This window comes from Pinus tabuliformis, chromosome 4_2 (assembly GCF_031772625.1).
Source record: "Pinus tabuliformis cultivar Carrire ecotype Pingquan chromosome 4_2, CPIR1, whole genome shotgun sequence".
In the NCBI taxonomy this organism is placed as follows: Eukaryota; Viridiplantae; Streptophyta; class Pinopsida; order Pinales; family Pinaceae; genus Pinus; species Pinus tabuliformis.
The window spans coordinates 773,912,221-773,928,620 of record NC_142304.1 but is presented as its reverse complement, the minus strand read 5'-3'; the positions used below and the strand labels follow the sequence as shown (position 1 = coordinate 773,928,620).

Below are 16,400 nucleotides of genomic sequence, written 5' to 3'. Positions count from 1 at the left end.
GAATTCCACTTACAAATTACAAAATAATATTACAATTTACACTCGTACCCATATAAGAAAAAATTGGGTAGAGTCAACTAGACAGCCTAACAAGACAAAACACTATGATGCTTGAGTTTGGGGAAACTCTAGCTCAACAGCTTCAACTTGATGTCTTTCAGTCACATATTGATGCCAAGCTTTGGTATTGTGCGATGACATCCCCAAACTATGCGATGGTGTCTAGATGGAAGTAGACTCTAGCCTCCATGACATCCAAGTATAGTGATTTGGAACTAGTTTCAACTTCCTTCTAGAGTACTAGCAAAATTGTTCTCACTTGGATAGGGCACCAATGTAGTTCTGCAAATTTTGTCTCTTCACCCCATAATATTTCTTAGTGGAAATCTGTATAAGTTTCTCCAAGTATTATTCTATCTCTTGCTTGACCTAGTTCTTGGGTTTGGCTTTAGTGAGTAAGCCAATTGATGGGATCCTGTGGGACTTCACCAAGAAATCCAGACCATTATATAAGTGTGCATACGAGGCCTGAATGTTACCAATGAATTACGTGAGTTGTTTATTGTTTTGGATCAACATTCGAAATATTGCTTTCTCCAGCTCTACTTGTTGCTTCATTTTCTTGCTCAATTCAAGTGGTGACCCTTTGTATCATATTGACCATTCATGCCTGACAACAATTGCAGCTTTCACATTACTAAGTGTTTTGACAAAATATTTACACTGCTACTACAAGTGATGCAAGTGGACAGCTACCTTATGCATGGTAACAAGCTCCTCATAGAGATTTTGCATGGTCTCTCCAAGTGTCGATACTTCACCAAGTATTGCTGCCTTCGTTTCCTCTAGATGGACTTGTGCAGAAACTGTGTTCTGAGCTACTATGCGGACTTATTCAACCTTTTTCCTGGCAGCCTGCAAGTTCTTTCCAATTCCTTATTCTCTACCATCAAAAACTCAGTATTCAAATTTGTTGCACCTGTGAAGGCCAAGTTGGTTGTGACAATGACATTGGGATTCTTCTCGGTGTCAGCTACAATCACCCTTTCTATCATAAAAGCAGGAGATGTGAGGTCATCCAGAAAATGATTCATACGTGCTTGTACAATCTTGGTCTGAAGTTCATCGTACACTAGATTATATGTGCCCATAACTAGATCATCATCAAGAGGAACAACTTCCCCTTCCTTGCTTGGAGCTGAATCTGTTGCTAGAGGTGATGGAGACTGAATAGTGCTTGGAATTAGGTTTACATATTGATTCCATGCCTCTAGTTCCTCCTCCATGCCTATGATCTCTATCAACTCTTCAACCTACTGAGCAAGCTCCTAGTCCCGCATCTGTCCGCTCTTCTCCTCTGCTGGTTGTCGGTTCTGTTCTATCTCTTCAAATTGTTTTTGTGTTGTTTCTTCTGCTATTTCTCTTCACCTCTCTTCTTGTCTTGCTTCTGCTTTTCTTCCTCCAATCTCCTCTGCTCTTCCCTCTTCCTTCGTTTTTCTCTCTGCATCCTCTGTTTCCTTTTTTCCTCTACTACTAAAGATGATTTCATAATAGTTGGATCCAATTTCATCTTGTGGCTTTTTTCTCCCCTTGGAATATAAGAAACCTTTCTATTTCCCTTATCCTACACGGGGTTACTACCTTCTGCTAGCACTACTTCTAGAGTAGCTTCCTTCTGCGGAGTCACCTGTGAAGTTCTTGTAAAACTGACCGACTTGCAGGACTTGGAGGCATTATTTATTAGGGGACTTTTGAGGTCTAAAATGGACCTCCTAAGGAAATTATAAAATAATAGTGGAAATAATAAAATAAGATTAGATTACATCATCAAATTCTAGAGGGAAAAAAGAAAAACTAATTTTTCAACTCGTATTTTCAACTTATCTCCCTATGGGTTTACTCAAATTTTGAGCAGAAACACTTGTTGGATGCATAATTTGATTCCTCATCCAAGGAGTACCCATATTGCATACTTTCAATGGACCCCACTACTCGAAAAAAGAGAAATACATGAAAAACGTGATGACAATCATGTTCTTTTATGTATTTCTCATTTTTCATGTAGTAGGGTCTATCAAAACTATGCAACATGGGTACTCCTTGGATGAGGAATTAAATTTTGCATCCAATGAGTACTCCTGATCGAAATTTGAGTAAAACCTTAGGGATATAAGTTGAAAATGCGAGTTGAAAAGTAGTTTTATTATTTTATTATTTTTTAATCTGTTTACCTTTTTACTCCAAAAATGTTGAATCATCCCCCATGGTTGACATCATCATCTTGAATCCTATTGGTTCTCATAAAGTTTATTTTGGTTGTACATTTTTCTTAGGAAGCCCATTTTAGAGCTCAAAATTCCCCTAATGACAATTCTTCCAGGGATCCTCCTCCTGCTAGTGAAATGTCCTACTGAGCCACTGGAAGTGAATTCTTGCATAGTGTGCGAAAATTCCTAGATCTAACAATCTTTGGAATCCTACTGCAACCAGCTGAATCTACTTCACCTAGATTGTAAATTACATTACAAAATCATTTCATATTTCTTCTTGAAATATTGAAGTGAATTACTGAAGAATCCTACACCAAATTATATATTATTTTGAAACATAGAAACTCAGCAAGGAAATACAAACACATAGGACACTGTTATTTTTGGACAAATGTCCCCGGAAAAACCCAATGTGGGAAAACCAGTGCAACAACTCTGAGGATTTATTATTATTAAGTAGCAGCAAATTCTAAATACATCTTTGAATACCTCACAGGGCTATTCAGTTATAGATAGAAATACTAGAAAAAATAATTGTGAGTTTACCTCACACTATCACTGGATATCCTGGTTGATCCAGCCCTAGACTGAGTGCCCCCGCTTTTCTGGCTGCCTCTGCTACCTCTGTGCAGTGTCTGCATTAGCCCAATGTCAAGCTCTCTAGGAATTGCATCAATCTTCTGGATGGTCGATTTACTACCCAGGAGATTCGATTTCTGCCTCCCAGTCTCACACCCTGACTCTTGACTTCTGAACTTGAATTCCTCTGAAAATTTCAGCCTCCTCACTAGCTTTTTCACTACCTCTGCGTGGCTCTACATCAACCCCTTTGTCTCAATGTTGTCACTGTTGGATTACTCTCTTCCTCTCTCTGCTGATGATTTGCTGGTTGAGAAAATCAATCTCTCTTCGGAAGCTATCCCTGCCCCTCTGTTGCAAGAAATATCCTCAATCGAATTTTCCTCCTGAGAACTTCTCACTTAAGAAAATTGATTTTTTTTATTTGTCTTGGTATATTTTTCAAATGACCCTCAAGCCCATTCTTATATCTTCCTGTTGGACAACCAATGGCTTAGATTAACTCCTAATCAAAGGCTCAGATCGTTTTGACCTGATCTTCATCTTTTTCTATAAGTTTCACCCACAATTAGATTAATACCCATTAATATTTTAATTTTCATAAGTTTAGACTTAGGAACCTCATTAAAAATATTAATTATTTTAACATAATTGTCTCTGGGTGGAATTTCCCAAAATGGTTTCTAGGTTTTTTGGAATGCATATGCTCAAGCCTTCCTACAAAATTTGAGGCCTAGAGCACAATTCCAATGCTATCCCAAATCAACATAGTGTTCTTTGCAAATACCATAAGGATCATATGGATTAAAGTCCCGAGTATCGAATCCAAAATTCTCTATCACTTTTCCTTTGGTATCCACAACTTTCAGGTTATTGATCTTGTACAATCCCATTTTCATAGGAAGAGTTTCCCAAGGTGCTTTCTTCTTCCTGTGCAAAGCTGCTAACAACCCTGTGGAGAGATGATACGAAACTTCTTGCATGACAAGCTTGTTGATTGCATACCTTGGAAAAATATGCAATGAATTATGACTGCCAAACACTCTAATGAAGGTGCCATCTGGTGAGGCAAACCAATATGCTATCTTAGATACTACTTCCATTTCCCCACATGACATGCAAGGTGGTTCTTCCTCAAAGATCATCTTGTATAGCGGAAGGAGAAAGTGGTCAGTTAGCTTCTCCATTACTCCTTGATGGCTGCAATCCAAGAGCAGTTTGCAATGAATGTGAATGACATGGTCTTGAGGTGTCCAAGTCTAGTTCATGCTAGGGAATGCATTATGTGCACCTATTGCATCTAGTAGATATGTAGACATGTAAAATCTCACTTTTCCACCCTTGGGAGGATTTTAGGAATTCGCTACATGGATACTTAACTATCGAGCCAACAAGTTTGACCAGTTGAACGACTTCCCCTCGTTCACAACCCAGTTCAACAAGATTTCCCACCCTTCAGGAAAGGTCTATGTGCTCTGCTGACCATATATTCAACAAGCTAGGATAATCAACAATTAATAGGCCCTCCTGAGAGATTTTGTCTTATATGTGTTGGTGGGTGTTTGTTGAAACTTTGATGGCTCTTTCACCCAACTTTTAATAACTTCTTTCATGCCCACATAGATTTTGGTGGCATAGAAGTATGAAGCCATGAGTGTTTTTGGCTCAGGAAAATGGTAGATAAGATGGTAATTTGCTGCAAGAAATGTAGCAAGCTTATGCCTGTTGGCATTGTTCAAAGTCATAGTCTTCACATCAATATGTGAAACAATCCAACTGATCACATTTGCACATGGGAAGGCTGGATATATGCATGCAATTCTATGTATCCATGATTTTTGGACATTAATGTATACATGTCGGTCCTCTAGATCTACTTGGAAGCTCTTTGCTAAAAATGCTTCATTCACTTTCTTCCATGTAAGATTTGATTCCCTTTCCACAAATAATTGAGTGTCTGAATATACTGGAAAGTGTAGTAGCGTGCTCTCAATTTCTTCCCCAACATTGCTTTCCATGGTATCTTTTGAAACAACTCTCTTGGGTGCCATGATAACAATGACTTCTAGAGAGAAGTGTTCGACAACTGTGACACTCGCAGGGGGAAAAGACACTCATGGAAAAATTACATTAGCTTTTGCAAATCAACTTTCAAATTAAGATCTTACAACAAACCAATGAACTAATGAGAGAGATTGCACAATTTTCATGGTCAAGGGAGGGAGACCCGCTGAGGGAACTGCGCATTATGTAGTCTCAATATCCAATGGTGTAGCCTAAGGATTGAGACTGCACAATGCACAGTTCAACCTGGGCAGTGACAGGAAGAGGATGCACATTGCATAGTCTCAATGGCCAAGGTGGTAGGACTGAACCCTGGGACTGTGCAATGCGCAATTGGGCTAGCCTGTCTCAGAGGCCAAGCTCTCATCTTGAGGGTGAGGGTGAAGTGCATGGCCAAATGAAGTGAAGATCTGCCTGATGAGGGTGAAGGAAACAAGCAGATCTAAGTGACAATGCAAGTTAAGGTGCATATATGACTAGTTATGGATAGATAATTGCGAATCAATTGAAAAAACTCAACAAATGGAAGGAAAGACAAATATGCCAAGAGAGTCACCGAAATGACGACCACTGGTGTGCAAAAATAAGAAAAATGAGGCAACACTTATGAAAGGCGAATGAAAAACTAAATCAACACTTCTACAAGCTAATATAAGTTAAAACACCAACTACCATGAAGAGAAACAAGCAAAACAACACACACATAAGTGAAACGACAAAAGCGACATAAAAAGCAGCAAAAGACAAGAAAAGCAAAACTCACCCAAAAAAGTGACACAAACTCCACCGATGACTCCTTGATCTCCATGGGAATTCTAGATCTCTAAGATAAAATGTACTAATGAGCTCTAGAGGCATCAATTAAATAGAATTGAGTAGATTAGGGTTTATGAGGTGTATGCCTAAAATCAAGGAAAAAGTGATACTTGGCGGAAATTTCTAAAAATAGCGATTGTGCCGACTCTAGGAAACTAATGATGAATCCCTATTTTCTAGGGATTGCTTTTTCAATTATTTTTTTTCTTTTTTGTTTTTTCGGGAAACTTGCCATGCACATAGCCAAAGAAGATTGCACAGTTCTAGAGAACTGGGAAACTTCCCAACTCACTACATTTCGCAGTTTCTGAGCTCAAGGAATGGACTGCACAGTGTCTGATCTTAGTACTAGGCTGCCATCCATGACTACACAATTCTCAAGCTCAAGGATGAGCTGCCACTCTGGATTGCGCAGTTTCCATCATCAAGGTTGGCTTGCCTTCCAAGACTGTGCAGTTTCTGGAGGCAAGCCTATGACTGTTGCAAGGTCAAGTCAATGGTTAGCTTGTGAAAAAAGATCAGATCAATTTCAAAACAAGAAAACACAAGCACAACATAAAAGGATAAGTCTTAATCAAATCAGGAATAGTTGAAGACAGTAGAAGATAAGCTCTTGTGGACAAAAGGAAGGCTCCAAAATCAAAGCATAAGCAAAATTTTGGAGGGTGGTTGTAGCCGCTACAACAACTCTATAATACAAAGGTTTATCCAACCCCCATGACCAAATTTTCTCTTCATTGTTGCATAATAAAAATGTCCTAAGGTTTAATGAATAAGTTCTCAATGTTCCTCCACTTAGGTAGGTAAGTCTCCTAATCGAGAAATAAACTTCCTCACTATGTGCACCCAATGGGTTATTCATAATGTTAATTAGGGTGCAACCTCCAAAGAGAGAACACCATACAAGTACTATAACCCATTCAAGTATTGACCCATACTTAAGCATCAATATATCGTTAGTCATCATTACGGGAGTAGGAGAACTAATGCTCTCCTAATAAGGTGAACAAGCTTTTGGAATAACCACAAAAGTTAATATTCCTTGGTATAAATGACTATGCCATCCATGACATTCCCATTTGAAGGATGAACGCTACAAATTTCTCGAAGGGATTTTTAGAATTCCCTAAGAACCCCAAGAAACACACCATTCCCATAGGTTAAGAGAGATACTTAATTTCTTCCTATTAGAGTTAATGATAATTCCTCACCTCTAATGTGTTATATGTCATAGAGACGATTTCTGTCATTAAAAAAATTCCTATTTCGAAATAATAATACCTTCTAAATGATGAATATTAAGGAAATATTCCTTGTATATGGCTACAAGATTTAGACATTTACTCTATAATGTAATGACATTAAAGGAAACAAGTTCTTAAAGTCATATATCCAATTAATAAAGTCATTTTCTTTTCTTTATTTGTTTATGTTTGGATTACATTTTTTGTAACATTCACTAATTTATGTTTTCAATTGCATTATTTTAACAACATTTCTTTCACTTCACCATCAAACAAGAATATTGCATTCTCATTTTTGATATAATAATGGATAAAATGTTTAGCTAAACATTTTTTTAAAAATTACTCAACTAAAAACTCTCTTAGAATTCTTGTTTTTCACAATTATATATTCCTCCGAAATTTCATCTTTTCTTTGTAAAATTAAAGATATTCTTGATCTACAAAATTATGTATTTTTATGAAAATTTTATCTTTTCTTTGTGAAATTAAAGATATTATCCATAACCATAATGAAATCATTAATGAATGTAAGTTGAAACACTACAAAGATTTTATATATTCTAATTGGTCTAATCAAAACTATTTTATAAACAAACAAAATTAATACATAACATTAAAACCAATACACAGTTCCAAACTGAATTTGATAGTTAAACTAATTCAATGACTCTTTACGAAGTACAAATTTATAAAATTTTCGCTACAAATAAAATTTAAAATAAACATTATTTTCTTTAAATACATTTTACCTTTAACAATATTGAATATAATTTGAAAAAATTTAATCTTAATTATGTAATATTTTGATCACTATTTATAGATTCTGTCAATTATAAATTTTGAGAATATTTTGAAATTTAACGAATAAAAGTGAGATCAATATGTCAGAATCTAAGATTTTTGTTTTTCTTATTTTACCTTTCATTCTAAAATACTTCCAAAATTTGTCATCGACATAAAATTGACCCCACCTATAAAAATAACAAAAAAAAATTATGATAACAATTTTTTTTAATAAAAAAACATAAATCTTCAAATCCTAATTCTTATATATTAAAAAACAATCAGCACTATATTTTTATAAACAGTATTATGCACCAAGCATCTTGGCACCTTACATTCAGATATGTTTAGCTCTTTGTTTCATTGCTCTAACATATATTAAAAACATTAACTGAAAACTTTCCCTTCTTTATATAGCAGATTTAACATTACTTAGGTACCAAATCTTTCTCATATCTTTTTTTTTCTTTTTTATTTCTCCTTTTTCAAGTGAAAATATCTTCTTTGGAGCCACTTTTATTATATATATATATATATATATATATATATATATAAGCCTATTCCATATTAAACCACTACCAAACCTCCCACTTAACCATTGGAACACATCCACCCAACTTATCTTTCATATTATTACCTAGGTACCAAGTCACTAATGGAAACAGTGTTGATAGATGCAGGGGTGGGAGACGATGACACAGGAGAGGTTGGTGTTGGCTCCCCGTTAATGGTGGTGTAGAAGGTAAACGCTCCCCATGTGCTTCGTGGCATGTGCTTAAATCTAGCAATGTGTCTGTTTACTAACACCTGCGGGTTTTGGTGTAACGGAAATCGTGACTTTAACAAGTGGTATCAGAGCTAGAGGTCTCGAGTTCGAAACACACTGGGCTCGCGTTGGGGGGGAGATTGTTGGCTCCCCGTTAATGGCAGTGTAGAAGGTTGGCGGTGTAGAAGATCAACGCTCCCGGTGTTTCGTGGCATGTGCATTAATGGCAGTGTAGAAAGTCAACGCTCCTTGTGTGTTTCGTGGAATGTGCTTAAATCTAGAGATGTGTTTGTTTACTAACACCTGCGGGTTTTGGTGTAACGAAAATCGTGAATCCAACAGTTGGTGTTGCGGACACCCATGACAAAATCGTGACTCCAGCAATTATTGTTGCAGACGCCCGTGACAACTCAGAACTAGTGGAATTGGTGGTTTGGGAAACATAAGAACTCACAAAAGCAGGCTTTGTCAGATTGGGTAAGTAAGTCATGGAAGTAGAAGGTCGGCGGTGTAGAAGGTCAACGCTCCTGGTGTTTCGTGGCATGTGTGTTAATGGAGGTGTAGAAGGTCGGCGGTGTCGAAAGTCAATGCTCCCTGTGTGTTTCATGGCATGTGCTTAAATCTAGCGATGTGTCTGTTTACTAACACCTGCAGGTTTTGGTGTAACGGCAATCGTAACTCCAACAATTGGTGTTGCAGACAATCGTGACAACTCAAACAAGGATGAGATTCCACTCTGGATTGTGCAGTTTCCATCATCAAGGTTGGCTTGCCTTCCAAGATTGTGCAGTTTCTGGAGGCAAGCCGAGGACTGTTGCAAGGTCATGTCAGAAGGTTAGCTTGTGAAAAAAGATCAGACCAATGTCAAAACAAGCAAACACAAGCACAACATAAAAGGATAAGTCTTAATCAAATCATGAATACTTGAAGACAGTAGAAGATAAGCTCGTGTGGACAAAAGGAAGGTGCCAAAATCAAAGCATAGGAAAAATTTTGAAGGGTGGTTGTAGCTGCTACAACAACTCTATAATACAAAGGTTTATCCAACCCCTAGGATCAAATTCGCTCTTTAATGTTGCACAATATCAATGTCCTAAGGTTTCATGGCTAAGTTCTTAATGTTCCTCCTCTTAGGTAGGTACATCTCCGAATCGAGGAATAAACTTTCTCACTATCTGCACCCAATGGGTTATTCATAATGTTAATTAGGGTGCAACCTCCAAAGGGAGGGCACCATACAAGTAATATAACCCATTCAAGTACCCACCCATACTTAAGCATCAATATATCGCTAGTCATTGTTAAGGGAGTAGGAGAACTAATGCTCTCCTAATAAGGTGAACAAAATTTGGAATAACCACAAAAGCTAATATTCCTTGGTATAAATGACTATGCCATCCATGACATTCCCATTTGAAGGATGAACCCTACAAATTTCTCGAAGGGATTTTTAGACTTCCCTAAGAACCCCAAGAAGCACACCATTCCCATAGGTTAAGTGAGATACTTAATTTCTTCCTATTAGAGTTAATGATCATTCCTCACCTCTAATGTGTTATATGTCGTAGAGACGATTTTTGTCATTAAAAAATTTCCTATTTCAAAATAATAATAACTTGTAAATGATGAATATTAAGGAAATATTCCTTGTATATGGCAACTAGATTTAGACATTTACTCTATAATGTAATGACATTAAAGGAAACAAGTTCTTAAAAGTCATATATCCAATAAATAAAGCAATTTCTTTTTCTTTATTTGTTCATGTTTGGATTTAATTTTTTGTATCATTCACTAATTTATGTTTTCAATTACATTACTTTAACAACATTTCTTTTGCTTGCACCATCCAACTAGAATATTGCATTCTCAATTTTGATATAATAATGGAGAAAATGTTTAGCTAAACATTTTTCTAAAAATTACTCAACTAAAACTCTCTTATAATTCTTGTTTTTCACAATTATATATTCCTTGAAATTTCATCTTTTCTTTGTAAAATTAAAGATATTCTTGATCTACAAAATTATGTATTTTTATGATTTTTTTTTTTTTTTGGTGAAATTAAAGATATTATCCATAACCATAATGAAATCATTAATGAATGTAAGTTGAAACATTTATATATTCTAATTGGTCTAATCAAAACTATTTTTTTAAACAAAACAAAATTAATCCATAACATTAAAACCAATACACAGTTCCAAACTGAAATTGATAGTTAAACTAATTCAATGACTCTTTACGAAGTACGAATTTATAAAATTTTAGCTACGAATGAAATTTAAAATAAACATTATTTTCTTTAAATACACTTTACCTTTAATAATATTGAATATAATTTGAAAAAATTTAATCTTAATTATGTAATATTTTGATCACTATTTATAGATTCTGTCAATTATAAATTTTGAGAATATTTTGAAATTTAACGAATAAAAGTGAGATCAGTGTTTCAGAATCTAAGTTTTTTTTTTCCTTATTTTACCTCTCATTCTAAAATACTTCCAAAATTTGCCATCAACATAAAAATGACCCCACCTATAAAAATAACAAAAAAAAAATTATGATAACAATTTTTTTTAATAAAAAAACATAAAACTTCAAATCCTAATTCTTATATATTAAAAAACTGTCAGCACTATATTTTTACAAACAGAATTATGCACCAAGCATCTTGGCACCTTACATTCAGATATGTTCAGCTCTTTGTTTCATTGCTCTAATAGATATTAAAAATATTAACTGAAAACTTTCCCTTCTTTATACAGCAGATTTAACATTACTTAGGTACCAAATCTTTCTCCTATTTTTTTTTTTTTTTTACTTCATTTTTCAAGTGAAAAAATCTTCTTTTGGGCCGCTTTTATTATATATATAAGCCTGTTCCATATTAAACCACTACCAAACCTCCCACTTAACCATTGGAACACATCCACCCAACTTATCTTTCATATTATTACCTAGGTACCAAGTCACTAATGGAAACAGTGTTGATAGATGCGGGAGTGGGAGGAGAGGTTGGTGTTGCAGACGCCCGTGACAACCCAGAACTGGCGGAATTGGTGGTTTGGGAAACATAAGAACTCACGAAAGCAGGCTTTGTCGGATCGGGTAAGTAAGTGACGGAATCAGGTGAAAGCATCAAACTCACTGTATCCATCAGTGGACGAAGGTGGGGTTCGGCCTGTGTACACAAAAGACCAATCTGAATGCATCTCAGCACGTGTGTCTCGTCGCACGTTTCAATTATTGTTGGATCAATTATCCGCGCAATATTTCCTCCATCGTATGAGCTCCATACCTGCATAATCACAACAGGTTCATCATTCTGATAAGATACATATATGGGGTACAGAAACGCAATTTCTGATCGAGTTTCAGTTGCTTAATTGTGAATAGATGGATTATATTGCAATGTTGTAATATTTCAAAAATCTGAGGAACATGAGTAGATTTATTTGTTTGACTTTGTTATTAATAAATTTATGAAATACTAGATTGATTTCATTCACATTTACCAGATTTCTATAAAATCAATCAAATTAAGTAAAGTAAATAAATAAAACTAGAAGTCAATTGGATTATGTGAAATGGTTAGAAAAATGATTGGTATCCTTCACCCAAATTCAATTCTCCCCAATGGCATAAAGGACTTTAGTGTAATGGACAGAATATTGCTCAACTAAAAATACAAAGAAATCTATATCTCACCCATCCTAAAAGAATCTGCATTTCAGGTAATAAATTGTAGTCTGTATTCTTTCTTCCAGCAATAAGTTCCAGGAGAAGAACTCCAAAGCTATAGACATCTGTTTTCACAGATAATTGCCCCTGCATAGCATACTCTGGAGGCATATATCCACTGCAGATGCAGAGTACAATATCAACAATTATATAAGAAGGCTGAATGTTAAGAATTATATAAAGTACAATTGCAATACTATCAATCTTCTTGAAATCAAATCAAGATAGAGGAAACAGTGTGTAAGAGTGATGATTATAGTGAAATCTTACTAAGTTCCAGCAACTTTTGTGCTGACGTGACTTTCGCCCTCAGGAAAAAGTCTTGCTAACCCGAAATCTGCTATCTTAGGATTCAGTTTCTCGTCCAACAACACATTGCTTGCTTTGATATCCCGATGAATTATCCGCAGTTGAGAATCCTGGTGAAGATAAAGAAGTCCACGAGCTACTCCCACTATGATGTTATAACGCTTCTGCCAGTCAAGCCTGCTGCGTTTGTTTATATCTGTCTCTGTGAATGAGAATAACTATAAGATTTCTTGACACATTAATGTTTTCTATTTTCTTTCATACATAATAAATTGGAAGCCACTCACCGAATAGGATTTTATCAAGGCTCCTATTGGGGAGATACTCATAAATAAGCAACCTTTCTGATCCCTCTGCGCAACAACCTAGTAGATTCACAAGATTTCTGTGTTGAACTTTGGCTACAAGGTCAACTTCATTCAGAAATTCTTTCCTTCCTTGCATAGATTTGAAAGACAGTTTTTTCACGGCTATTTCTTTTCCATCTGGAGTTGTTCCCTGAATTATTCAAACAAGAAAATCAATGTGATTTTTTTTTTTTTCAAAAGTATTTACGGTTAATTGCCCTCCTAAGCCAGTAGAAAGTTTCCTAACCCTTTATTGTTACCTTGTATACAGGGCCAAAGCCTCCCTCTCCGAGCTTGTTGTCATCATGAAAGTTATTAGTAGCAGTTACTAATGTTTCCATTGTAAATACCATTTGACTGATTGTTGTGTTTTCCTCGTTCTGACCTGTATTATGAAAATAGAAAGTTACACTTTGAAAATACAAAATAAAAAATTGAATTCAACATTTTTTCCAAGAGCAGCAGATATGTAACCATTTTACCATGTCAAAATTTTAATATACTATAATTAAACTGACTGATTAGTATGTATTCCTGGTCACATATAAAGTTACACTTTGAAAACATAAAATAAAACATTGAATTTAACGAAAAGCAGATATGTAATAGGTTTTAACAGGTCAAAAGTTTAATATATTATAATGAAATTGAACGATAGGGGAGAAATTGGTCCTTATTTTCTCTCCCTCATCTTTTATTTATGTTTAAATATATATTTTTTATTTGGAAAAATATTTATTTTTAATTTAAAATTCAAATAAATTTATATTTATATTTTTAAAATATATCATTATAATGGTTATTAATAATTTTCTTACTGTGACAACATGCATTCCATTCTATTATTTATATATATATATCTTTATTTGGAGATATATTTTTACAGAGCATTTATTCTCTGTTTGTAATCCTATGTGTCTAACAGTGTATAAGGCCTTGTGACTAACTCTCAGTTGGTGTATAAGGGTTTGGCCTTGGTGACTAACTCTCAGTTGGTGTATAAGGGTTTGGTGATTTATAAATCTCAGTTCTTTGTTTGTTGACTTGAATTTTACAGTTTACTAAATATAAAAGTGTATTTATCATATTGTTATATGATGAGTTTACATAGAGAAAATATAAAGATATAATATATTTAAATATATTGTTATATGATAAATTTACATATAAAAATGTATATAATAATTAGATTTAAAATAAATAAATATATATCTATATATATATTTATTATTATTATTTTAAATATAAAAATATTAGAAAAATTATATTTTAAATGATTAAATTTATGTAATTCAAATATTTTAAAGATTTTCTAAAACCCTAAAAAATTTTCTACATTAATTAATTAATAAATTCTTTTATTAACAATATACCTTAAAGATTCTCTATAACCCTGAAACTATTTCTACATTTAAAAAAATTAACAGTATCATCGACAATAATACCACAGAATTCCACACCCAAAATCCCCTCATGAACATACACCCACTTGAATATAAGAAATCTAAATTCTAGTTTCCTCCGAAAAAAATTCTAAAATCTATTGAACATGGTCACTTTGCACATACCATCTAAGTCTGGTTGTAATCATATGCAAAGCGCAGAGGTGATAAAACCCAGGGTTCAGATGGGTATGTGGAAGCTTTCAATAACAAGCAATTTGAGATAATGATGAAGTAGCAATACCTTGATAGCCTCTTCCCAGTTGTAAGGCGGACTTCAGTCTCTTCCTAGCTACGAACGCGCATACAATTAACACGAGAACCAAGGCACCCACAACACCTAAAATTATGGGAATTATGTGTCTGTTTTTGTGTGAAGACTTGATCCGTGCATTATTAGCTGCTCCCTGCGTAGTGGTCGGTGGAAACGCGGTGGAATTGAAAAAAGGATATATTTCATAACGGAGTATGCAGCTTTGACTCCAATACTGAACTCCTGCAGCCGTGTCAGATGTGAACATTTTACTGATCGAGTATGAGAGGCACCTTCTGCAATCCTGAGTAGAGAGATCTCTGGTGCACTGGACTAGACCGTAAATCGTTTGGGACGCCGAATCTAGAGCTGTAGACAGAGCAGACCGTTTAGTTTCACTTGCTGCTTCAATTGACAATTTCTCTAACAGATTCTGTGCAGCAGCTTCAAAGTCAGGCGGGATAAACACAACCGTGTTTCCGAAGGCCTCAAGGTAATTAGACCCTAAATCTGTATCCAGTTGTCCGATGAAATTATAGTTTCCATAGCGTAAGAAGCACTGAAAAGGCCAGATACTACCGCTAACGGCAGTCCCACAGTCTTGTGGAAAGTTAGTGGTTGCAAATTGCCAACAACTGAAGCACTGGTCGGCTGTCATGTCTTCTCTGCATTGGAAGAGGCCATATATTCTGTTAGGACTTTGGCCATACACAGATATATTAAACCCAGTTTTGTTGCCCCCTTCAGCAAGACGATGAAAGACTATGTTCAGATTTTTCTCAAACGTACTACCTTCTGTATAGTTACCGCCGCCGCATTTAGTTGTAACCTGTCCATGAAGTGTAATATTGATGAACGTTGGAGGGAGAATAATTAAGTAGAATAGCGTAATACTTTGGCCCATCCAGCGAGACCGTGCAGAATCCCTTCCATGGAAATACATCTTCGTTACAACTCTGATCGTCATCGAACAGCGGAAAATCTGCGCACAGCTTACCGATAATACTAAAAATATATTTTTGGTATTCACATGTCACATGGGGTTGATAAATAAGAACACGGATTCGATTATTGAATTGAGAGTTCTGTGATCAATATGAGGAATTTTCTGCGAAAATCACATAGAAAAACTTTTGTCCATCCCTTTCGAACCAGCCAGTGTGACTAAAAATCACTTTGAAAAGTGACTAATAATAACTTAAATCTACCAGTCTCAAAATAAAAGTTAAAATGGCTTGCAAAATAAAAGTGTTCAATTTTCAACTAAAAGTCACTTTGAAAAGTGATTGATAATGAATTAAACCTACCAGTCTCACAATAAAAAGTTAAAATGGCTTCACACTAAAAAGTTAAGATGGCTTGCAAAAGGTTTGAACATGTGAACTGCATAGACTAAAAATATTTAGTAATTTTATTTAAACATAAATGTGAATTTAATTTACTAAATTTATTTAATTTAAGATAATTACGAAAAAATATTAACTTTTTATTTTAATTTTTCCATCTAATAAATATATAATAAATAATAATTTTAATTTTAATGAGTTTATTTTAATTAAAAAAATGTAATTTTATTAAATTAACAATGAATTTATTTAATAATTTTAAATAATAAATTCAATAAATATGTAACGAATCATTATTTTATTAAATTATTAATCAAATAATCTAATAATTTTATCTCAGTATCATTTTATTTAACTTTATTATTATAGCATATAATTTTATCTAATCCTATTATCATAAGAGATTCCCGATTAAAAAAATAGAGATACAA

General features: G+C 34.6%; 1 protein-coding gene across 2 annotated transcripts; it reads right to left on the bottom strand.

Annotated features, from left to right (window-relative positions):
* Positions 1-11,160: 11,160 nt before the first annotated feature.
* Positions 11,161-15,665, bottom strand: LOC149171932 (cysteine-rich receptor-like protein kinase 8). 2 transcript variants are annotated; one of them, XM_089427642.1, is made up of 6 exons: positions 14,615-15,665; positions 13,189-13,313; positions 12,869-13,079; positions 12,543-12,777; positions 12,240-12,390; positions 11,161-11,829 (listed from the first exon to the last, which is right to left on the bottom strand). In XM_089427642.1, the coding sequence occupies exons 1-6, from the start codon at positions 15,588-15,590 to the stop codon at positions 11,485-11,487; spliced, it is 2,043 nt and encodes a 680-aa protein (XP_089283768.1). In that variant the 5' UTR covers positions 15,591-15,665; the 3' UTR covers positions 11,161-11,484. The 2 variants fall into 2 exon arrangements, with proteins under 2 accessions (XP_089283768.1, XP_089283767.1); XM_089427641.1 differs by having other exon boundaries at positions 11,163-11,829; positions 12,543-12,783; positions 14,615-15,664.
* Positions 15,666-16,400: the final 735 nt, after the last annotated feature.